Source organism: Haliotis rubra, unplaced genomic scaffold (genome assembly GCF_003918875.1).
Source record: "Haliotis rubra isolate DU_JTF1 unplaced genomic scaffold, ASM391887v1 Scf1266, whole genome shotgun sequence".
Lineage (NCBI taxonomy): Eukaryota > Metazoa > Mollusca > Gastropoda > Lepetellida > Haliotidae > Haliotis > Haliotis rubra.
This window is the reverse complement of record NW_025765188.1, coordinates 81768-108370: the sequence shown is the minus strand read 5'-3', so window position 1 is coordinate 108370 and position 26603 is coordinate 81768. Positions and strand designations below refer to the sequence as shown.

The 26603-nt window shown below is 40.2% G+C and overlaps 1 protein-coding gene across 2 annotated transcripts; it reads right to left on the bottom strand.

Moving 5' to 3' along the window:
- Window positions 1-1316: 1316 nt before the first annotated feature.
- Window positions 1317-22521, bottom strand: LOC124266569 (RNA-binding protein FUS-like). 2 transcript variants are annotated; one of them, XM_046701385.1, is made up of 17 exons: window positions 22398-22521; window positions 20800-20839; window positions 20079-20127; window positions 17907-18067; window positions 16732-16854; window positions 15856-16071; window positions 14641-14686; window positions 9652-9695; window positions 7618-7656; window positions 6420-6526; window positions 6074-6203; window positions 4722-4799; window positions 3987-4043; window positions 3527-3590; window positions 3068-3165; window positions 2325-2508; window positions 1317-1560 (listed from the first exon to the last, which is right to left on the bottom strand). In XM_046701385.1, exons 3-17 carry the CDS (start codon window positions 20123-20125, stop codon window positions 1515-1517), a joined length of 1440 nt encoding a protein of 479 aa, XP_046557341.1. In that variant the 5' UTR covers window positions 20126-20127; window positions 20800-20839; window positions 22398-22521; the 3' UTR covers window positions 1317-1514. The 2 variants fall into 2 exon arrangements, with proteins under 2 accessions (XP_046557341.1, XP_046557342.1); XM_046701386.1 differs by lacking the exon at window positions 9652-9695.
- Between the last annotated feature and the right edge of the window lie 4082 nt (window positions 22522-26603).

The following is a 26603-nucleotide window of genomic DNA, read 5'->3' as shown; positions in this document are numbered from 1 at the left end:
ACGCAATCCTCAACTGGAAGTCCATGTAATCGAAAGCTCTCTGGTGCCTCTTGTGCCAACAGTCCCTTCAATAACCGTCCGTTATTAGTGAATGACAATGTTAGTTCTCCGAGTTCTCTGGCCAACATCTCTAATTTCAGAGGTGAGGTGAGGTCAAATTTGTTTTAACGTCGTGCTTGAGACTATTTCGCTCATATGACGACGTGCATGCGTGTATGTGTATGTGCGTCTGCTTGTACTAGCCCAGACTTAAGCTGGTTTTATAGTGCTAGCCCACTGAGATACCATACCGCAGTGAAGCATGAATACCCCACTCAGACACATTATACGGACTCTTTTGGTATGACGCGGTCGGGGATCGAACCCGCGACCTTCCGCTCTCCGGGCGGATGCTCTAACCACTACACCACGGAGGCGGTGCTATTTTGCAGACCCCTACTGAAATATTACTATGATTCGCAAGCAGCTTCCATATCTAACCCATCGGACATTTCTGGAACTGTCTTGAACACGAAGTTCCAGCTGGTGATCCCTCTGTTCAAAATCTGCAGAAATAGACGCAGGCAGAGGACTGGGATGCTGGAAAATTGGAGGCTTGATTTACAATATAAAGAGTGGCAGGTGTTATTCGGGGGCGGGTTGGTTCTTTGTTCTGCTACTGATGTGGTCGCCACAATCTATTTCACATTTGTGGTAAGATTGGTTGCAGCATTGTGAATATTCACTGTTTTGTATAATACTCTGTGTGCAAGTAAATCATTACTAAGTTTCTGTTTGTTGTTGCTTTAATCACAGCAAAATATGTTGATTATCAATTTAACAAGTGGAATTTGGTTTTCAAAACATACACGTTGTTTTGTACTTATGCTGTTGCTGCTTGATTAACAGAAATGTGTATACTTGCTGAAACTCTGACGTTTGTCAAAATCAAGATTGCGCCACAGTTTTAATCTGCGAATCAAACCAACGATCAGCTGATCTTGAAACAACTCATATATAACAAGTGTTTGCCACTGATATGGCAATGTCCCCTGCCGCTAAAGAATGGAATATCTATATTTACTACTTATTTTTGGGTCACATACAAGATGCCTGAAATGACTGGTGACTGCATAATCACCCAATGTAGGCTGTCAACATACTTGAAAACAAATTTCAAGACATTGGGTACAACATTTCATGAGATATCGCGTTAACAAGAATCGGGACGTACGGACGGACACCGCTGAATACATAGTCCCCGTTCCGGTGGGTATGCACATATGCCCACTGACACCTATGTCCCTCGAGTACCACACACAGAACAAACACATTACTATAGTTTTTACTGTACAAATTTAATGACATTACATGTTACAACAAAGTCAATGGACAATGAAATGTTTTTCATGATCAAGCAAGACAAATAAACTGTCAAGAGTAAAAGGATGGATGATGAACACTTAAAATGAGATGATGGCTAAAATGCTCTTCTGTGAAGATGGCTGTTCTAGCCTGCAAATGAGTAAACTGTTCTAGTATGGCTTGGGTCGTCGGTCACCCCTGTCTCCTCTGTCCATTCTGAAAATGAAACGGAATTACTTAAACTGTTTGGTTGCATGAGTACGGGCAAATTGAATAGATTATAAATCATAAACAAACATATTGTGCTTTAGATATTGTAATCTGAGACATTCCTTGACAATAAAATGTCACTGGTATCTATTACTGGAAAAAGCCTATGTCCATAAGCAGCCAGCCCCCTACTGGCAAGCTCTTAGTGGAAGGCAATAAGAATTATCTTCCACAAAAGATCTGAGACTCACTGTAGCACAGCTAAAAGAAAGAAAGATCTCCAATTTTAAGATGCCAAGGCAAACCATACTCAAGAGTGGTTATAAGTCATGGGTCACCCCATCAGTATTTCAGGGACATTTACCAATCCGGCTCGGTAATAAACTATTTCGTGGCTTTCAGTGCTTGTTTTGGGTGTACCAAACTAAAGTATTGACATGCTTCAGCAGGAAAACTGCTGACTGCAGCTTTAAACAATATTCACTCAACTGTTCCTTTGTTTTGACCAGACATGCAGTATGTAAACAATTTCCATCAATCATTCGTATGTAACATGTTCTATTTGGGATTACATCTGGCATTTGAACCCACACTCAAAATCAGGCTTGCAGTTTGGTGTCAGACTCTAGCGTTTGGGTTCGAATCATGGATGGGATTCAATTCTAATAAATTCACTAAAATTTCTATTTTACTGAGAAAGTATAATCCCAAATATAACATGTTATCTTTGACAACTTTCTAAATGGCAATGCACTCATGGTCATCCTTACCTTCCGTCCCGACCTCCTCGGCCCCTGTCAGGTCCACCACGCATTCCACCTCGGAATCCACCTCGTCCCCGGTCAGGTCCTCCTCCTCGGCCACCTCCAAATCCACCACCTCTTGGGCCTCCCCGGGGACCACCTCGTCCACCTGGACCGCCACGGCCAAAACCACCGCGACCACGTCCACGACCTGGAAAGTTATCAAGGAAATACTTAACACAGTTCCACATCCCTTTGGTTGATCTTTTTAGTAAATTCTCAAATAGACCTTACAAAAATAGATCAAATAGAAAATAGATTGTATGGTCAGGATATTTTACAAAGCAAAAGGTAATGTTAATTTGTTTTAACAAATTAAAAATGAAGGTGAGGTGAAATTGGGTTTTACGTCGTGCTTGAGAATATTTCGCTCATATGACGACGTGTCAAAATGAAACTAGTCAGGGATAAAACAATCAAGTTTCATTCACCTCATGGTTTTTTCCATAAATGACAAGTGGGGTGAAGTAAATGGGGTTTAACACTGTGCAAGCAATAGTTTTAACATGTATAAGATGAGACTCGGCAAACTGACATCAGCACATCGGTCCTTACTTTATCCCCAAAATGACGAGTGCTATACAGGAAACAAGTACCAGCTTTTGGTAAGATTTGGATGGGGATCAAACCCCATAACTAAAGCTCCCTGTGCAGGGGTCATGTCCACTAGACCATGTAATCTACTGCACAAGCTACACTACAGTTCCCACCTCTATCATCATCGTCGTCTCCACCCATGCCTTCAGGTTTGGGAGTGTTACACAAGTTGCAGTTGTGTCTCCAGCCAAAGTTGTTGTTGCCACAGTCACTGAAACAGACAGGATGACAAATTGTCAAGTCACATCGGAAAGGATATGTATTATAAAACAATCGCAACAGTTAAAACCGACCTTTTGTGTTGAAACAAGTGGCCTTGTACACCACTGACATAAGCAGATCATAATTATAATTTTAAAGCATGTCAGTAGCATTACCATTGTCCAGGCTAGCTATTCTAAAAACGTTCGTAGCCCTACGAACTTCGTAAGCCCATTCTTAACACATTGGCTACGATCAAAGTTAATTCTTAGGGGTACGAACGTTTTGAGAATAAGGGCCCTGGATCTTTAAAATTTTGACTGCTCAAAGAAGGATTTTCAGAATTCTCTGGCTGAACCCAAAACAAATACCTGTTGGGGCAGTCCCAGTCACCCTGTCGGCCGCCACCACCGCCTCCTCCTCCCATGCCACCACCTGAAACAATAAATACCATGTTAACTAAATTCAACAAATACACACTATTTCAGTGTCCATTCAAGCTGACGAAGAGTCCTTCAGTGGTAAAAGTGAGAGCCCCATACTACTTGGTGATTCTTACATTGCTCACATGTGTGCACAAAGCATCTTTAAGGATGTCCATGTAATAAGGTATATTGAGGTACATTTTTATCAGAAACTGAAGCATTGTATTTGGAGAATCAGTTTTGCCTTCTAATTACACGTGGTCAATAAAGTCAGCCAATTACTTCCTGAAAGTGTAAGTAGATCTACTTTGCATTGACAGTTACTTGTCAAACTGCTACACACTGCTTTGGATATGTCTAGAATTCCACACTGAACTTTCTGAAATGATCAGTAACAGTCCCTTACCTCGGGGTCCTCCACGGCCACCTCCACCACGACCACCACCACCACCGCCGCCGCCACCTGCAAACACATTGGCAAAATGGTAAACTTGGTGAAGTCAAAGAATATTTTGATAACGCTTACAATATACATCTACTAAAAGATACCGGGCTGAAATTTATTTTTTGTGTAACAATCAGAAATACCCCGGCGTTTTGATGGTTCCCTCGAAGTAGCACCCTTGGGCGGATATAACAGTTTAACGTCTTACTTAAGAATATTTCGCTCATATGACGATGTGCATGTGTGTCTGCCACAGTTAAGCATGAATACCCGTCACAGACACATTATACTGATTGTCGAGCCTACCAGCCTTTTATTAACCCATTAATGACGAGCAGGCAGGGAACAACAAGTACCATATTTTAATGTCTTTTGGTATGACATGGCCGGGGACCGAACCCACGACCTTCTGCTCTCAGGGCGGACGCTCTGACCATGGAGGCAGTGCATATGACAGTGATCGATGCTGTAAGTGCTGTCATGGTATGACAATGACGATACAATCAGCCCAGCTAGCAAATGACCACAAGATCACTTTGGTCACTTGTGACCATCTTATCTGAAATCCGGAGTTTCATTGATATAAAATTAGAAATGTATTTTTAAGTGTAATTGGGACACTTCATGCTATCAGACACACTAGTGACTCAAATCTAATTTACAATGGTACAGGGCATACAAATAAAGATGTAATACCTCGTCCTCCACGACCAAAGTTTCCAACTGGTCTCTGGGCTAACTCAACACTGATGGTCTTCCCGTTGAAATCTTTCTCTGAAATAGTATTGCAGAAACTTTAGTATTACTCATAGTATACACTAAAACACGTGTAGTGTGTCGACTTCAACTCAAAGTCAGAAGGGGTGTTTTTCATTTCTGAACACTGACTAAGTTCCGTCCTAAGATATTGAATTTGACGATAAATACCCTGAAAAATATATTTTGATTTTTGTGGCTACAAAAATAATCAAATATACAAATACAAATTTAAGTTCTGATCGCATAGAAAATCAATAACAGCTCCATATACAGCTACAACATGTTTCATAGTTCATCAGAATCTCGGAGAAAGGGTTTGAGAATGTATTATACTAGCTAGTAACATCTTGTCCACACAGCTGCATAATGGATTCTGTTGCTGGGAAACTTGTGGTTCATTGCAAGGGCGACTTACTCTTAACACCTGATTCAGGTTCACATGAAAAGGACCTATTCTGGCTCAAGAGCTGTATTAGAGCTGTAACAACATGGTGGTGTCACAATATGCATCTTGATATCCTAATACAGTAGCCTTATTTCAGAAGTTGAGAACAGTAAATGAAACCCTTATGTTTTGAAACTGCAGGACCCAAAGGGCATATAAAAGGCAGACACACAGGATAGATGAAATTTATGGTATTTAAGCCAAGCAGTAAATATTATAGTATCTGCAGAAGCTGTTTGCTGAATAGTTCCCATCATTATTAATGTGTTTTTACACAAGTATAACTTGTAATGTATCATGGCACTAGTATCATGACACTATCTACTGCCATGCTGTTACAGCTCTAGGTAGTATGATAGGCAGTGCTGTGCAGAGCTCCAGATAAGATTTAGCTCATGTGGGGGCTGTTACCACTGTATTTTTTTGGAGTGGGTATTATGAATGTTGAGTGGGTGTTTCATTTTCCGTTACCCACTACTTTCAAATATGTGCTTATTTCAGTCATTTTACTCACCTAAGTATATGCCATTGAGTAAGTTTACTAAGCAGGTATGTTCTGCCTTATGTCATACCTAATCAAAACAAACTTAAATATAATGGAAATGATTTCATAAAAAATAACTCATCCTATACTGACAGTACAACACTTGTCCTATACTAACAGTACAACTTGATAGCAATCGATGTCTTTTTTCATTACGCATTTGTTTCAAACTTTCTGCGTATCTAACATTTTAAATGCGTAATTGGTACGCAACAATTATTTTTCAATGCGTAATTCTATGCGTATTTTACCTGGATATGCAGCTTATATGGGCCTCTGCTGTGATTGTTCAATACTTACTGTCAAACCAGTCAATGGCTGCCTTTGCTGTAGAAGGATCGTCAAATGTTACAGTGGCCTCTCCTTTCGGTTTGCCAGACACTTTATCTTTGTAGATCCATACTTTAGGCTTTCCTGTTCTCTTGTCAGTCTGTAGAGAACAATTAGCATTCAATAACTCAGGTTGTCTCTTGAGATAGATGCTGAAAATTGGGTAAACCTGATAATGGTGTACGTTCATGCATTGTAAATCTTGTTTGCCAAGGATTTGGGTGGGATCTCAACCCAAAGAGGATTACCTCTTTAAACAGATTTGTTTTTCAGAAGTAATAAGCTTGAAGATGTTCATTATCAACTTGGTGCATACCTTGATTACACCAATGCTGCCGAAGTGTTGAACCAAGGCTTCCTCGACCACATCTTCTCCCATGCCAGACACGAAGATTGTATCGTGTTGTGTCTCCATCTCACGGTCTGAAGGAAAACAACATATTTCAACAAAATTCACACAGAATGACATGGTAATGTGCAATAAGACCGTTGACTCAAAAGCTGTCAACGAAAAATACCTGAAGAGTAGTTTGATTGCAACAGTTACAGCTTGCTTGTCTACTTTCTACCCTGAATTATACATCTTCACTTAATACTACCAAAGTACAAATCTGGCCTGCTACTGTAACCCCACTTAGATTTCCCCTATCCAGCAAGGTATATGTTTGATGACCACTACTTGTATTATCTTTACACTAGAATATCAGAGAAAGAAACAAGTTCCATCTTTCAACATGGCATGGGTTGCTGAAGACAAATTATCAGGGCTGGAAATAACTTTAAAATTGCTAGTGTACTCCGGTACAGTGGCACATGTAAAATCACTTGCCCTGATAATTTTTCCACTATACTGGCCGTTTTCTTGTTGATTTTTTAAATAAACAACATAATTAACATTGGAATATCAACTGGACACCGGTACAGTGTGATATACAAATTTGCTTGCCCGACAGAAAAAACACTAGACTCGGGCGTCGGGCAATGGGTTATTTCCACCCCTGATTATAACCCAGATTTTCATAGGTAGAATGTACTGTTGGAATTGTTTAGAATCTCACAAATGATGATTGGTTCATTACAACTAATCAATCATTGAAAATAATTGGTTAGCATCATTTATCAAATTCTCCTGGTTATGTTTGTTAATCCACAAAAAATATAGAATAAACGTGTAGTTCTTTCAGGTATTTTGCAAACTGCACAAAATGCATTTACAAATTTCACATCTTCAAGGATGACTAGTATGCTAGAAACAAATTTCCTGGAGTCTTTGATAACTTCAATCATGACAAGGAATGAGCTAGTAGTGCTTGTGAAATGTCAGACAAAACCAACCTCGTAAAAAATCTTGTTAATGCAAACCAGTGTTCTGAAAATTGTTTGAGTTTGATTGAGAAAACATGGTCGATTGCTTGGTCATTTAGTCCAAACTTTGATTATTTCAATCATTCGGACCACCACGAGTAGAATGATGTCACTATAGGTTTATAGTCTGCCAAATTCTGAATGCTCACCAGATCCATATCTGCCACCACCACCGCCGCCGCCTCCACCTGCAGAGAAACAGAAGAAACATGGATGAGGACTCTGATGAAAACAGTACATTGCATCAACTAACATAACCAGATACACAAGCACAGTGAAAATAATGGTAACCCCTCTGGATGCAATATCCACCATATCTAAACCTCATTGTTCAACCACACATTTCTAAACATCACACATGTAGCTTTCCTTTCAGCTACTGTAACCATGGCAACCCAATACCCACAATCCCTTCAACTTCCCATGTTTACCTCTAGTTAAGGTCACACCCTTTTTCATAAAGAAACACTCAACTAGGCCAGCATATACAAGCTGATTCTAGCTGGGACATACTATTCTGCCCACACGAATGTTACACCGACCACAGAAACGTGGTACAAGCAGAGGCAAATACAAGGCAATGCACAATGTAGGGAAAGAACAGCAAAAAAAGGATGAAACTTATTAACCAGGTCCCCGTTCCAGAAAGCGTTCCTTAGCTATGTTTGTCACAAGTTACAGTATGATTGTCTTGGTGAAAAGAACGCTTTGAGGAGCGGGTCCCCGAACTGGAATGCTGGACTTCCTTGAGATGCCTTTGTTGTTAACCTGCATGTCCACTATAGTTTGCACCACACAGCAAGGTGAACATGTGAATCTTGCGACATCAGTAAACTACCTTGCTTTGTTTTGTCTCAGGTGTTCAGGTATTAATGTACTGACTCTTGCTTGGCAATTACTGTCACACAAGTTGTAGAACACAATTTGTTTCGTAAAACAAGACCACATTGGACATGACAAAACATTTGTTGCCGATGAACACATTCAGTTCAGCATCTATAGAGCTTCACCGGTGGGCCTATTATTTTCAGCTCTTTACCAGTTTACTTCAGCAGTTTGCTGTTCCAACCAATTGAAATAGGATGCACATTTTACATCGACCTCTTCAGTGTCAAGACCCACTTCATTCTTGTTTAAGCACACTCACACACTGCTGATCTCAAACCTCTCATAGGTCAAACATTGCATATTCAACAATTTTAGCATTTCTTTGTCATAAGCTGTCTGTCTAACCACAGAGGATACACATATCCTTGTATCCAACCATTAGAGTACAAATACAGCAACTGTACACATCATTACTATCTTCAGCAGGACTGGCTGTTTGAGACAATGAAAGTGGCATGTCTTTACAACACTTAGTTGTTTACCCTCATGCCTTGGTTCTAACTATGTGGTCACTCACAGAAACTTTTTTCCTACATTCTGTTCAAACATAAAAGATGTGGACACCAGGAATAAAACCTAAGGACTTAAAACACTATTGACAATCATGTTTTGATTAGACCCTGGTTATATACACCAATTTGAATGGAGTTGAACATTTATATCATTCTTGTTTCTAATCATTTCTTGTGTCCTCATTCTCATAGCTGTCTTGGAAAGAAGGCCCACAAATCAAGCAGCACACAGAAGATTTATCCAACGTTCACGTGTCAAGTTTGGAAGGATGCCTTGGATGAATGCACATGTTCCTGGTTGTACAATCTGGTGATTACATATGCACGCTATGAGAATGGTAGTCATGTGTCCGATATTCAAATCTGCAACAACAGTCTTCTTCCAAAATGTTACATCACAAAAAAAACAGTTTGTCCTGCAGCCAAACAAATCTGAATCACTACTTGGTGCCTTCTTTGCATCAGCATCTGATGCTCCTGGTCTGCTCCGACACTTCCTGCAACTGCTTCTCCTCAAATGATCTGGACCCTTGGTTCCTCCACAAATACCTTCTGTATTTTGAGGTAACATTCAGAATATGTTTCCTCTTTGTTAGAATGGTTTAACACAAGAGCATAGCAGTATACACTCTTTGATAACTCAGAATAAACAAAACAAGAAACACAAAAACATACAACAGGCAAGGTGGTTGAGTGTAACGCAAGGTGTCTCTTCCCACTACAGATTACTAGACAATAGAAAGTTGTGTGCCCAAAGCTGAGACAGCCCGGTCCTGGACTTACCACTACTATAACCACCTTTGTTGAACCCTCCTCGACTGCCGCCGCTGTGAACATTCATAGGTCAGACATTGTTAGACGGCACCTTCGGCAGCGTATCGATGCAGCATCGACAGTTATCAACCATCAAAGTAGGGTATAACCTTCAGATTTTTCTTAAGCATTTTTGTAACACCCAGTGGACAATTGCCACAAATACCACTGCTCTAAAGCAGTTTGTAGTTTTTTTAAGTGTTGTTTTAACCCCCTACCTAGCTGTGGCTCTGATATGTCACTGTACAAAAACCCACACACAATTGTGGATCAACATGGAAACCTTTTTTTAAAATTGAACATTGTTTGAACCAGTTCACGCCTAATTCGTTTTAACTGCTGGTACACACCAAGAACCTGTCTCCACGGAGACCACAATTAGATGGAAATAGTTAACTACGAGACCTCAGAAGGCTTATAAAGTTCTGTGCTCACCATGACATTACAAGATTAACTATAGGTCTTAACTATAAGATGAATGTACTTGGACATTTAACAGTTTACAAGTAGGAATTTCTCCCCAAATCTCCATTCTACGTGAATGTGATCTGGTGATGATATCTCATGTGCAGATGGACCAGCACTGGGTCATACAGGGTCTGCATGGATTATCAATCAACCATCAGTACAAACCAGCAATCCAGTTTTTAAAGCCATTGAGTATTTACTCAGATGCTATCATTCACACTGGGTATTAAAAGCTTTCCTATACTCAATAGTTGATAACAACTGTTTTTTTGTAAACTGATAAAATTTGTATGATTTTACAATAAGCAAGCTGTTGTACATCGGTGCATTATTCCTTGCATTAGGGCTCATGAATATATGGTGTACATCCAGTCAAAACAAACTCTGTAAAGATGTGCACATATACTAAACATGCTACACTGGGCAATTATGTGCTGTATTAAAGCATTTGGTTGTCCAGTATCCTAGAACTAATTCGGGTTTTGGTGATTTACCTAGAGTATTTTAAGCAGATATGAAACTGATCTCCGATGTTAACTCCTATCCAGCCACTCATGGAGCTGGGAATACACAGCCCCACCACATCGCACTAGTTGAGCTTTACACAAAACAGCAATCAACTAGATTTTTTCAGTAAACTTGACAGATGCCTCTAAATGGACCAGGCAAACCAGTGACCGACTTATTCAAGGTCTCAGATTGATTGGTTATGATAGGCAGTAAACAAAGTAATAGAGAGTGAATATGGTTTTATGGCTCTCTTGGCAACATTCCATCAATACCCATGTAGAGAATCAAACCTAGGTTTTTGTCGTAACCACTAAGTTACCAATCTGCCCGCCCCCTAAAGTCATTGAGCAAGGTAAGATGATACTGCACAGGACCTAATCCTATCAGCATTTATTACAACGTACAAACTGTCGAAAGCACACTATATCTAAACCAGTTGAATGTTCTTTTGATATTTTGTGGATGGAGCTTTCAAACAGTTTACAGATGGCTACTTTGGGCATTATCACAGAAGCAAGTCTTACATTTTGCAGACTGAGCTCAACTTGTTTCAAAATATCAACATGAAAGACTTCATCTTCCACATTCTAACACTCACATTTTTCTTGAAAAGATGATCAAGATGATATAGAAAGAAATCCTTTGTCGTATCAAACTTGAATAAATCAGGAGGCAAGGGAAATAACTCATAGTACCATGGACATTTGGAAGTTGACAGTTATTTCCAGGGGCACTTTTGCTCAACATTACCTTGGTTTAAGCGAAGAGTTTGTGAAGTATTTGCAAGAAAAGCAAAAGAACATGACACAAACATGTTCCATTCATGATCGATCAATATGTGAAAGATATTGTTTCATCCAAAATACTCAGCAAAGATGGGTTACAGCAACTACTGGGTTTTCACACTTATGTAGGAAATATTCAAGTCATATCAAGGGCAAGAAGAACAAGGTTGGGGGAGTTGCCTCAAGAACAATTCCATCGGCTACTTCAAAACTCACACCTTAAACTCTTTGCATTAATGTATAGACCACCATATAGATATACTTCTAATACACAATATCTAGGTGATCTCTAGAACCATCAAACACAACCTGTACAAGACAATCAGAGCCACAGTTACCAGAGTTTTAGGTTTATTTTTTGTTTGCATATTCAACCCTTCGAACTTTTAAAGATAACTCACTGGACAGGTGAAGTTTTATAGTTTGTTAGTTTTAGGTTTATTGTTTGTTTTTACACCAATTTCCCATTGGAAAATTGTTTCATAAAACCTTTTTCACATTCTTTCTTCAAAATACCTGTTTTCACATGGATCAACATTTTCATAAATTATGATTAGTATTTATAAGTAAAAAAATCACATTTAGAAGCATTTGATTGACAAGCATAAAAAAATATTCTATGGACCATTTGAAAACCAATCTAATCTACCTCAGGGATAATCACTTGCAATTGCTCAAAGCAATTCATCCCACATTAGGTGACAATCCTTTCGGATAATATTACCATGAAGTAGTAGTACCATTAATAATTCAGGATATCAAAAAATGGCTACAAGTGTTTACTTTGTTTGGTCCAACTGTTCACCATACACCTGTTGACTGAAGACCAATGAACCAATTCACACAAACAATGCACTCCATTCAATTCCAACCATTTGTTTGTTGCTTAATATCACACTCAGCAATGTTCAAGCTATATGATGGTGGTCTGTAAATTATCAAAACCTGGCCGAGATAATCCAGTGTTTGACTTTATGAGCATCCATCTACCCAACTGGTATGAGTCGTCCATGCCCATGAACTTGACCATCTCATAGTCACCCAGATCTTCACTTTCAATTCCAGCAAAAGCACCTTTACTTAGAATTGAATATCTTTTGTTATGTAGACAGTAAAAATTCGTATTTATCTGGACAATAAAAATTTCAGTTCTTTATTCTCAGAAATGTTATCTTCTATTTATTTATACCCTTGGCATGAAACCGGTGCCAAACATTCCATACTCACAATTATTGAACTGTTTACTGAAACAATTCTCCATACTCTCCTGAACATTTGAGTTGTTTCTGTACATTTTTCTACTGTTCTCATCTTGCAGAAAACATTGGACGTTTTGTATACATGGCAAAAAATAGAGGCTGTACATACACATAAGTTAATACTCTAAACTAAACAGTTTTTATGTTGTTATTGTAGTCAACAGAGAACCAAGTCTAAATTGGACAAACCCAGTGATTGAAGTCATGAGCATCAATCAATACAAGTTGGGTATGAAATACATCAACCAAGCCAGCGAGTCTGACCACTTGATACCCCCTCAGGTGCTTCTGACCAATTCTAACCTGGCTCCTCACATGGGCCTTGTAGCTTGCGAAATACATTCTTTGGTCACACAGAATGAAGCACTTGAAATACTTAAGGTATTCAGTTAAGCAGGCCAAGCTCATAATTTTAGCCTTTGTCATGAATATTTTGTACAGGTTCAATTTATATTTTGGTTATTTACGTGCATTTTCAAAATCTGAAATATTCTTTTGCTTGAACACTCTGGCTAAACCTTTAGCAATTACATTAAGTTTTTTCCAGATCATATTTTTACACCGTTCTGTACATTCTTCTGCTAAAATGTTTGGTTTAATACTGAACATCTTTTCTTTGATTGGCAGATTGATGTGGAGCGAAATCGCAGAGGTTCTAGGTCATTACAAGACCTTTAGCACCTCTTTGAAACCTAGGCTCATGACATCCTCAAGACATGGATTAAACTCAGCCCTTGGCTTCTGTCATTCCCAGGAAGCATTCTACCCACCAGATTTTAAGCACTGTGACAACAGTGTCACTACTTATAGAACAGCTGCATAAATACAATAAACAAATTTTCAAAAAGCATGAGATGTCCCGACTAAAAAACAGTAAACGCTTGACACTGTCCTTGAACTGCTCAATAACCAAATTGAAACATCCATTCCCAAATTTGTCACAAGTTGAAATGGTTATTATGTTACCTAAGTTTATTTAATGTTCTTAAAACAATTATTTTTTATTACACCTTTGTGTTCATGAAACCAATACATTTCACAACCAGCCTCCTAATATAGCACACATGCATATTTTAACTGAACCAATATTTGTTCATGTTTAATTACCTAAATGTCTCCAGCTGCCATTTGACAGTGGAAGTCTTTGTTTTAGTTTAGTTTTGGTTTGTTTAATACCGTCTGTCCAGTGAGCACCATCAAAAGTACACCAGTAAATTATCACCAAATGATTCACACTTTGATGTTAACAATCCTGCTAGAAACATTAAGAGAAACACAGAATCAAATCATAACCATTGTAACATTCAAGTCATGCGTTTCATTGGATGATGTGAACCATTACTATTAAATACATGCCAACAAACCACTTTTCAAATGTTTTACTTTAACTTGTGTGTAGATAGGTAGTTAAATCTTGTTTTCTGCAGTTGCAGTTGCCCTTTACACTTCAAGAAATGGTATGCCATCTCCGTACAAACCACAAGGCAGCACCTCACAAACTGATGAGGAGAAAACAAGGACTTGCAGGACTGCTTAGATAATAATTACTCATTTTAACATAGGACATTAACCAATAGTCTCATTTACTCATGAACTAACAACCAACACTTAAATAATGACATAATGGTTCTTTCATGATTTACAAGTTTGGGTTGAAAATATTTCAGACATTTGGAATAGCAACGATTCAGTGTACGGAATATGAAACATTTTGAAACACTCCGCCATCTCTTTTTGGTTCTACTTTCTAATCATTCAACAGTAAAAAAATAATTAAAAAAATTCCAGATCAAGAAACAATTACCACTAGTTATGAAGTTCAAACCAAAATTCGTAAAAGATTAAGATAATTATTCTCCTTCTGTGTTGCACCCTGAAAGGTTAAGGCAATCCTGCAAATCCTATGAATCATACAATAAAAAGGACAAGTTTCTTACCCATAGCCTCCACCTCCTCGGCTACCACCATCTCTTCCTCCAGAACCTGAAGCATAAACACACAAGCATTATACAGCTGGCTGTTGTCGCCAAACAACCTACTGACAATGAGTTACTGTGGTATTATTCTGAGTTTGTGTTTCACTGATGGGTGGTGCCATTTTGGTTTGTCAAAAACTTGAAGTGAAGTGTGGGACATTTCATGTGCATGTTATAACCTACTGTCAGTCATATTTGGTGACATACATTTTCCTTAATGAAACAGATATGTTTCATACTTGTTCAACACTGTGGTACTCTGCAGAACAGTTCTTTAAAATTCCAGGTTAATTTCAGATGAGCTCATTTGTCATGTGCTGTAACAGTCAGCAAGCCTCAATTTGGAATCAAGACATTTAGTTACATTAAAAATGTTTATATAACTTAAAACTTGTCTTAGCAAGCAAGATAATATAAAACATATATGGATGACAACAATGAATATGAAGTTCAACAAATAACTAAGAAATTGTGGGTATGATCTCGATGGATCACAGCATGCAAAAAGCCAAAGATCTCCCTGTCCAGTTCATATATCCCACACACAGACTATCAAATACAGAACTGTCTTAACACCAAGCCAAATCAGCTGGGTAGATTAATCAAAGTTAAAATGGCAAAATGATGAGTATTGTAGAGGTAAATTAGTAATCACTGAACACCGGGCATGAAATGTCACCTTTTGATGAACACCTTTATATTAAACCTTTGGGACCAAAAAATGTTTACAAAAGCAAAAGACATTCATGTCATCTCCATGTTTGCTTTTCAAATGACCTTAAAGGTACAACAATCGGTTCAAAGTTACTCAAATGGTGATTGAGTAATCTGATTGACAAACATTCGTTTTTCTCTGACAGTCCTGTATTTGAACACTAGACACTACATTTACAGCAGTTATAGTCCCATGTAACCCCTCCCCTCCCAAAACTGACCTTCCCATCAACAAACAAGTCTACTACACCACTATTAAATTACCTTGGTAACCACCTCCCTCTCGGCCCCCTCTTCCGGATCCATAACCTCCTTGCTGCTGGTACCCAGACTCGTTGCCATAACCACCTCCAGGTTGGCCCCCGTAACCCCCGGACGACTGGCCCCCGTAACCCCCAGATTGCTGGCCCCCGTAACCCCCTGACGAAGGACCACCCCCCTAGCCCCCGGAAGACGGCTGACCTCCGTATCCCCCAGATGACTGGTCGCCGTATCCAGACTGGCTGCCATAGCCACCACCACCGCCACCACTGGATGACGACTGGCTTCCGTAGCCCCCTCCTGATGAGCCACCATATCCTCCAGATGGCTGCGTGCTATAGCTCTGCTGACCACTACTATAGCCACCACTGGACGGTTGGTAGCTTGATGAACCAGACTGACCACCCTGGCTATAACCTGAAATCACAACATTTGGTTATGCAACAAACAGCTTCCCACAGGAACTACTGAAACTTCTAAGAGTGCTTGTCATCAAGGTTAATAAAAAAAAATCAGGGCTTTTAGTTACATTTAGTATGGCAACATAAAACCCAGCATACTATACAGTGTTTTATCAGCCCTCAGACCTAAAAAGTAGTATGAACATCACACCAAACATTACCTGATTGCCAGGAACTGAAACTCCTGCATTATCAAGAATGTCATTTCCTACAAATCAGGATTTTAAGCTAATTTAAAGATGTTAGTAATAAGTTGACACTTACAATCAAGGCTTTTCTAGAAAAACACAGAATTGAAGAATTTCAAGTTTGCTATTTTATGTTGTTGTCAGCAACGCTTCATTAGTAAACAGAGTTGGGTCTAACAAACTATTTTTCATATGTGTACTGTACCATGCTGTCAGATGACAACATCCAATCAACCAAGTAGAAGCTATTACAGTGTCTCTTACAAGATCTGTGTCAACCATAGCATGGGAAGGCTCAACGAAGTCAGATGGGTTACACACCACTTTTGAACAATATTTTAGGAATTTCATACCTTGGCTCAATGTTGGAGGAATATGGAAGTAAAGCATGACTTAACACATTTAACACATTTGAAAAGTAGCCCTACCCGACTGTGAATACGATGATGGTGCCTGTGAAGTCTGCTGGCCGTACCCAGAGCTTTCAGTTGACTGACCATAGCTGCTCTGACTGTATTGACCATAACTTCCACTTGGACTTGTGGGTTGTGCTTAGAAAAACAATCATTAGTACATCGTTAACAGACCAAAAATATGCATACAAACATTTTCCGAAGATACTATTATTTTAAGGCAAACAAAACAACTGTGGATAAACTGATGCTGAACCAGAGTAATAAACTATTGAAAAGATTAAATTATATACTCGCACAAATGGCTTAAACTCATTTTTTAGTTTCAGAAAATGAAGAAAATGCAATTGTGGTTGAAAATCAAATTTGATGATGGTTCTAATGCAAAGTGTGCACTCTAGTTTTATGTGAATCATACTCTCATAACATTGAGGACAATTCAGAAAGTAATAAATTACACATTCACAGATGGCTTATTTATTTTATAACCAATGGCAACAACACCAAGTCCACCAAGTTCAGAGCACTAACACAAGACCTATCCTATCAGGACACAGAACTCTGTATGAGACATGTCCTAGGGCTGGCTAAAAAGATTGATAGTCAGAAATATTGTCGAACATTATCAAAGATTATTGATATGAAAATAGTGTGATCAATAATTTCTCATAGAAACTTTTGTGACAGAATAAAGTTTTAATTTACTCACAATTGAAAGATAGTTTTTTCAATCACAGACTGCTTCTAAATTTTGTTCAGGACCATGGCTCATTAGCAACCCATGCATATAAACATGTCACTGCTCACCAGTGGTGTGAAACATTCATTTCTTTCAGATTTTTTGGCTTTTAAGTTTAAAGTTACTTCTGATATTGATTGATTATTGATCGTTATTTAGTTATGATTATCAATCTGTATGATCTACATTAATAGCCAGACCTAAGAAGCCCTGATTTTAGTGAGCGAGTGAGTCCAGAAATGGGCTTCACACATGGGAATTTAACCCGGGTCATCAGTGTTCTATGCGAAAGCTTTAACCACTAGGTTACCAAACTGCCCTAATTGTTTTTGGATTTGTTTATGGAAACAAAAGCCAATTTTTTGTGGACAGTTAAATATTCACATCCCATGGAATTGCCTGCTATATATTTGTGATATACACATTGTTTTTAATGTCTGAGACTAAGTACCTGACTGCTGTCCATATGCAGCTTGTCCGTAACCGGCCTGTCCATATCCAGATTGTGTCTGTTGTCCATATCCGGTCTGGGGGGGTGGTGGTTTGTGCAGGGGCTGCCGATTGGGAGTAGGACTGATCGTACCCACTGTAACTCTGTTGGCCGTAGCTAGCCTGTAACAAAAGAAGATTGAGTTGAGATGAAATAGGGTTTAACGGTGCATGTAAGAAAATTTCGCTCATATGACAACGTGCATGCATGTGTATGTGTGGCTGCTTGTACTAGCCAAGACTTAAGCTGGTTTTATAGTGCTAGCCCACTGAGATACCATGCCGCAGTAAGCATGAATACCCCACTCGGACACATTATACTGATTCCGAGCCGACCAGTCCTTGCTGTACCCATCAATGCTGAGTGCCAGGTAGGGACCAACAAGTACCATATTTTAGTCTTTTTGTATGATGCGACCAGGGATCAAACCCGTGACCGTACGCTCTCCGGGCGGATGCTCTAACCACTACACCACTTAGGTTGTCAGATTGAGTTGAATGAAGACATAGCATGTAGTTTTGATTGTAACACAAAGCATTGGGATGTTTACAAGGTCAAATGAACTTTTGATGGAACATCCTGCCATATCCAGGAATGCGAATACTGTAAACGTACTTATTTTCGCGTGGTGCAATTTTCGTGGAATTGACAGTTTAGACTACATCGCTGGTCAATTATTCGCTCAATCAGTAATTGCCGGAACTGCCAGCTGTCTCTTTGACCGCCACTAATAGCAGTGAAAACAAACAGAGTGGCTTAACCTGTCAGGCGGCGTTTATTGCTTACTCACAGGAAATCCCTATCTGTGCGATATATGCTAGTACACAGTAATCCGTTTACTCACGGAAGAGATGAAAAACACATCAGTCTTATGTTCCGAATTCTGACGATCTGACGAATTAACTTCTACTGTATATGAAGCTCCTTGTGATTTCAAACAAGCCGGGTTGTTGTGAATGAGATGAGTGTTAAGTGACTATTCGCTTCATGATGTACTGGTAAATAAAATCTTAATGAATAAATAAAATACTGCTGTATTATTTCTTTCCGAGTCGTTTCATGGTATTCTGTTTTGTATCAAACCATCTGTCATGTGACCAATTTCCATGGCGGCCACAACACACATTGCTGTTTTCGCTAATTCAGCGATGGGATTTGGCTCATTATTTAATTATGTTTTGGGAAATCCATTACAGCGACAGTTAAGTATGATTCTTTATGCTACTATCAGTCGTCATTTTAAGATTCCCGTAGATTTCTGTCTTCAAACTTGATGTGTTATGGTAACAACTCAGGGGCGAGCGTGGCTAGACTGAATGAATGACAGGTTTATTCGCGGTGTATAAATTTTCGCGCTAAAATGTTTTGTGTGAAAAGCGCGAAAATAAAACCTGCTCGAAATATAATACGTTTACAGTAAGTCAGTTAAATTTTACGTCACAAGGGCAATATCTCAGGAATAACACAACAAGAAATAGAACATAAAGAATGGATATAGTATGAATAAGAGGCCTTGGACTGTACAGTATAATAACTAGAATATCACAGATGCAACTTAAAACTGAATGCAGTTAAAATAACATTATTAAAGAAATTGTCAATACAATTTTCAACCTAATGATTGTACTAGAGATGATACGATTCGCTCACATATTTGGTTAATATAACTATCCCTTCAAGAATTTAATTCATTATTTGACATCAGTAGAAAGTTTATGATTTTCAACAAGTGTTTTCACATTAATTTGGGTGCAATTTATCAAAGCGAGAATTTTACAGAAGAATACATCCAAGCAAGACGGGATGATAGTCAACACGCTTGTGTAAAATTGACAGAAATGCTACCACTGGTTACCGTCATGGTACTAACAGCAGTACACCGCACCATATAAAGTCTGTACCATTACTAAATTGAATGAAAACTTGGGCGCAATTTGAAATCATTAAAACCCTAAAAGGGGTTTGGAAAGTTAAATTATGATGCATTGACAACAGGTTTAATTCAATAACGTGGGCTTGATATATGATATACATGAAGCACTAACACATTGAAAAATGACCAAAAACTGTTCAACATTCATCCTGTCAAACAGATGGAAAACCATGATCACATTTGGAAGGGATCTAACATACCTGCTGTCCATATGCACTTGTTTCTGAAGAACTGCCATAGGCTGCATACCTAGAAAGTAGTAGATGAGTAAGCATGACAAGCCACCACATAACATTAACGAATAAGATGCCAACCTCCATTTGGTTGGCCATAAGTCTAATGCTACATTCAGCAATATTCCAGCGATATGGCGGTATTCTGTAAATAATCAAGCCTGGACCAGACAATCCAGTATGAGTACCAACCAAAGCACAAGTATTTAACTAGATGTGATCATAGAATGAAGCTTGGTTTGCAAAGTCAAATGTCAGTTTGGAATTAGATTTTCCCAATCTGTGCTGATATAAACAAAATCTTGTTTGTGGGACCCTTTACACAGGTAGAGCTTTTAATGCACATTTTTATGTTAGGGCACTTACAACCTTAAAATAGAATGTTAAAATGTATCTGAAATTTGAACACAACTAGTTTTGTCAGCCTGGAAGCCAAAGGCGTTTAGTTTGAAATCACACAAATCTATGATCATACATACTCTTCAGTCATATAACTGAATTAAGACATGTTCCGAGGATCATGATAATAATTATTAAAAATGTTTATTGTTTTCAGACAAACTGAAAAGCACCCTACCACATTGGCGAGAGTCTTCGGTTCTGTGATAAATAATTCTATCCCTTCAGAAAAATATGTGTTCTAAGTTTCTCCAGAAATTAAAAGCTGAGCATCTCACAAATAACTTACCCTGTCTGTGCTGCTGCCTGGGGCGGCGCGTAACTGTATGCTGTAACACAGAAACGTTTTTATAGTGAGCTGTTAAATAGAAGTGATTGCTGAAACAGTAAAGGGTTTCAACACAGCTAAAATGAACCAATCTAGGAATATGACTTAAATTTAGTCAGATCATTTGACAAGTAACTGAGGTCCCAAGAACAAAACAAAAAGCTATTGCACTATCCAATTAGCTGTGTAGAATAAAAAGCATGCACAGGGTTAGCAGTGAAATTTAATGTTTGTTCCACAATATAGTGTTCAGCTTATTTCTTTCGAGAATCTTGTGGTCACTGAAACAGTTACTGATCTTTTCACAAGACAAACTTGTGCTACTCTAATTGAGCAGCAACCTTGTTTTTTTTGGAAAGAGTTCCTTCCGTTCCCCCACTTCTTTCTTCCGCAAATAAAAGGTAACGCAACTTGTAATTATTTTTGAGGCTTGTAGTTATTTTTAGTTCTTAGTAATTTTTGTTAGGTTTTGTTAATAATTAAAGTATAGATTAATTTGGGAGTACTGCACTTTACCGGGTGCACTTTTTCAGATTAATTAGCGGTGCTGGATTTCCCTAACCCTAAGGATCGTAAAGGGTGCCTAACCCTAAGGATCGTAATGGGTGCCTAACCCTAAGGATAGTAAAGGGTGCCTAACCCTAAGGATAGTAAAGGGTGCATAACCCTAAACCCTAAGGATCGTAAAGAGTGCCATACCCTAACCCTAAGGATCGTAGAGGGAGCAGCGAGGGCTGTGCCCGGTAAAGTGCATTCTTGCCATTAATTTCAACATTATTTGGGATGGGGGAACTGAAGGACCACTTACCCACAAGTTTTCCTAATATACACACCACAGGCATTTAATTTGACAAATCCCTCTATGATTTCACAACTGTTGAACAAATGAAGAATTAAGTTGTTTCCAAAACAAACAAATTAAAAGACTGATACAATGTGGGGGAAATGTTAAGAAATTCCGTGTGCTAGAAGTAATATTGATGTGTATAGAATTTGCACGCAGGTACTCTCATGAAGTTATCCCATAATGTGTTAACTGATCGTTTTACATGCATAACAGTGCAAGAAACCAATATGTTCGAGAAAGCCAAAACGAAACTGGGCGATTATTTCTCGAAACGTCTGCAATTTGGTGATTTGTTCTTCGATATTAGCGAATACTTGTGTAGGTTATAGACTCCAGATCAGAGATTAGAACATGTTCTAAACATGACGGAGAAGCCATGGCAATTTGAATTCCTCTGATGATACTTTTTTCAGTATCCCTGCATTAGAGCCCAGCTAGAATGTTTCAATGCAAAGAATTTTGACTGAGGTCTTATATCGGATTAAATAGAGTGGTTGCATCTCATTTACTTGCTTACATAGACTGGCTTTTATATTTTGCTTTTGTTGTGCGAGACGGAAGCCATGTTGCCAATATGGCGACAGCATGGTTTGTTCAGAATAATGACGCACGCTCTGCTGTAGGAACACTCACACATTTTCCCGACCAGTTTTCGTTATTATCACACAGTGATAATACTTATTATGGACAAAATGCATAAAGAAATACTCACGTGCGTCTCCCATTGTTAGTTTCGTTTGTAATACTCAGCCACAAGTCTCATGTAAATGATAATGAGCGTGGCTGCAGAGCTGACCAAGGAAATGCTATTTCGTTAGTCACGTGACTCGACATATGACTCGGCTATTACCGACACAGATCGTACATTTCCGTACACAGATTTGACACCGCTTCGTTCATCGTCCAATAACATTATCCACCTGACCAAGGGGCAAGAACTAGCCCAGAAACGTTGTGTAAAATAAATCAAGAAGTTGTTATCCATAAGATTTGTCTTGTATTGTTCTAAATGAGTTTTACTTTATGCTCAACAAATAAACAGCATATCCGCTTTTAGTCTATTTGTGAAAGGGACTAGGCGCGAATGATTTAAACAATATGTATTATTTCTTGAAAGGAATAATACATGTATTTGTGAACAGGCAGAGAATGTTTTATATACCTTCTGCGACATTCCGTAAGAGGCGACTAACGGAATCGGGAGGTCAGGCTCGCTGACTTGGTTGACACATGTCATCGTATATACCAATTGCGTAGATCGATGCTCATGCTGTTGATCACTGGATTGTCTGGTCCAGACTTGATTATTTACAGACCATCGCCATGTAGCTGGGATGTTTTCAAAATGCCTTGCCTATGTCAGAGAGTACAGCCCTTACTTCATTTCTGTTGTCTGGGTGAGTGAGTGATTTTAGTTTTACGCCACACTCAGCAATATTCCAGCTATATGGCATCGGTTTGAAAATAATCGAATCGCGATCTTGTTCTAGTTGTCGTTTTACGTCACATAACTGCCTCGACCGCCTCCGTGGTGTAGTGGTTAGAGCGTCCGCCCGGAGAGCGGAAGGTCGCGGGTTCGATCCCCGACCGCGTCCTACCAAAAGACGTAAAAATATGGTACTTGTTGATCCCTGTCTGGCGCTCGGCATTAATGGGTACAACAAGGACTGGTCGGCTCGGAGTCAGTATAATGTGTCTGAGTGGGTTATTCATGCTTCACTGCGGCATAGTATCTCAGTGGGCTAGCACTGTACAACCAGCTTAAGTCTTGGCTAGTACAAGCAGCCGCACATACACATACACACGCATGCACGTCGTCATATGAGCGAAATATTCTCAAGCACGACGTTAAACCCAATTGCACCTTACCTCACATAACTGCCTCAACCGAAATCCGTCTACGGTTTCCAGTGTCTTCGCTACTTCTTTTACGACTGGGTACAGACCCATCCTGTGTTTGTGTATTATATATTATACGATAAGATTTAATTGTGTGATACTTAACTCTTGCCCAGTGTATTTGAGGCTTATAAGGCTTAGATTATCATACAGGAAAATATCTGAGAGGCTAATAGGCAACTCTACGGATACACGAACATCACCGATGCATAAGGGGGTAGTAAACCCTGAGGGTCCCAGTTGTACGACGATACGGCAACGTTGGCCACTGGCGAGGCTCCAGCGTATTGTCAACCCGGGTAAAAGTTGTTGTTTTGCCTCCCTAAAAGTGGCCCTGAGATAGACTTCTATGATGAATGTGGAGCCTGGTCTCATAGTCATAAGATCCAATTGGGAATCGTGTACGCCGAACCTTAAATCTGAATCCACGTTTGAAACTAACGTGTTAGCCGAGTGATCCGGTATTAGTCGAGCACTTATACTAGGATCCGGAATGAAAGCCCCGAGCAAGATACCGTTGTTCCTAATTTCGGGGATGAAACCATCTTTGCTTAAAGAGATGTAAGGTGAGGTGAGGGTCACGTTGATCAACCACTTAGGCTCCTTAGAGTCTGCCAGCGACACCCGCTCGTACAGGTCGCCTTTAAAATACAGGCCGTACAAGGTGCCGTCCCCGCCGGGCCGATCGAATCCCTCCGTGTCTCCTAGGTCGCTAAGAGTGACGTTGGGGCGATGACTGGTCATCGCTTATACAAAATGTTACAAAATAGTTTCCAATTGTCTTTCTGATAATAGTTCAGGGGTGCACTTTAACCCCATGAGGTGTATGTTGTCGGGTAGGAATATCTTGGTGAGTGATGTCGTGTCTTCCACGGTCACGGTGACCCCCTGTAGACTGGTGTGGGAGTCGACACCCACCCGCAAGTAAACAGTGCAAACATGATACTGGTGTTGTTTGACTCACCGGAGTTTAGTGTTGTTTGACCCACCGGAGTTTGATTCCTTTCACGACTTCGATTTCGCGCTGCGATGGTTCACCTAGGTAGACTTGGATGACCAACGCGGAATTCGCCGGTAGACTCTCCAGGATGTTGACCACGCCTTCGAATTCAGACACCACCTGCAAGCCCACGCTTTGCACCCCAGGTTTACTTGATAGCATGTGGGCTGCTATTCTGGAGAGTGGGCTGATGACTACAATACGCCTCTGCGTCGGGATGTAAGCTACGAGCAGGGTTCCATTGTTCACAACTTTGTGTAGGTAGTTGTCTTTGTTCTCCGTGAACACGTAGGGGGAGCCGAGCGTGATGTTGAGAAACCAGTCGACTTGTGAGGGCAACAACACCCACTTGGCATCGTCGGTGAAGACGAGGGCATACTGCTTGTTTCGAGCAGCGGTCGTGCTCTCGACATCTTCTAAGTCGAACAGTTTGCAGCCGAACGATGGGTATACCGACCATCTGTTATCACCGATGCGGACTAGGTCGAACCAAGTGTTGAGGGCCGCTCCTGAGGTATCGACTATATCACCTAGGGTACTACCGCTGGAGGGGACTTCGACGCCTTTGTAACACTGTTTTTAAGCTCCAAGACGTATAAATTACCCTCTACTCCGGGGTCGTCGAGCCCACGTGTGTCCCCTTGGTCGGAGATCCCTACATTGACGCATTTTTTCAACCTCATAGCCATCCCGGGTCCTTGTGCGCTAGTCATTATCGTATGTGCAGCGTTATGCTGAGGTACCCTATATTCACAGGATTATCTTTTATATCTAAAATACATACTTTCAACTTCGAGATGGTACCTTGCGTTAATTTCTTGTACTGCTGTAACGGAACAATTCGGTTCTGCCGCCGTTGTACTTCTTCGTTTTCACCGGTACGGCTCTCAGCAGCGTGGAAGTGCGGCCACCTTGAATGTTACCCGTAGTGCTCAGCTGGTCGAGATGAATGCACAGCTCGTGGTATGGCACTAGGTCGGGTAATCTTATGCTTGTGACGGTGTTTGTCGGGGGGATTTTGCTCGACGGCAACCCGACTGTTCTCGCCAACGGCCGGCTGAGTCTCAAGACGTTTCCTCCGTTGTTGGTTAACACGACCGTGCTGTTCGAGTCGTTAATTTTGAGTTTGACTCCCACGGGTTGCAAGACTTCATCGCTGAGCGAGCATACACAGTAGTACCCATCCGTTATTTGGTTACGTTTATCACTGACGAACAGCCTGTTGTTGATGTCGTCGATGTTGGACCATCGCGGTAGGTAGGTGATATCGCAGAGTGCGACTTCTAGTTGACCCGACGTGTTATCGATCGCGTGCAGCAGCTGAACGGCCTCACCGCTCGTTATTCCCGGGAGCGTCAGGTACATTTTGAGAGGTATATCATACATTATATAATATTTCAACATTTCGACATGGCTGGGTTGTATTTCGGAGCCATGTTCATCGATGTGTTTGAAAAGTATAGGCTTTCGGTGACGAGCGTCAAGGCAGTCCATGCTTGGTAAGAACTCTATGCAGTTCTGGCAGAAACCAACTCAACTTCGCCGTGTGGCGTGCTACAATGGGGTGACGTTGAGCGACACTTGGCGAGGCCCGCTGGGTCGGTCTGTGTTTATGTTCCATGTGTACTACCAGGTCAGGCGTGTCCTCAAAGAGATCAGCGCTCCGCTCCCACAGGACAAAGCATGGGACGCGGCAAACAACCCGTACGACCGACGGGCCTACAAACACGTTTGCAAAAGACCCGAAGACGGATTGGCGTTTGCCGGGGCCGAACCACGGGTTGGGTATTCCATATGATGGGGTGCGATCAGTGAAAGAAGTAAGTGATGATCTACTGAAACGAGATTTACTACGTCAGGACTTTGCTTTGTTGAGTAATGAATGGCGAGATGATCGTATGAACTTTAAAGGTGGTGTTGCTTTCACCGTCCAGAAAGTGGAGCAGCCCAAAGACTCCGTGGACGATTGGGAAATGTTCATGCTGGACACGTCGAAAGGGTTTACTTGCGCCGGCACTG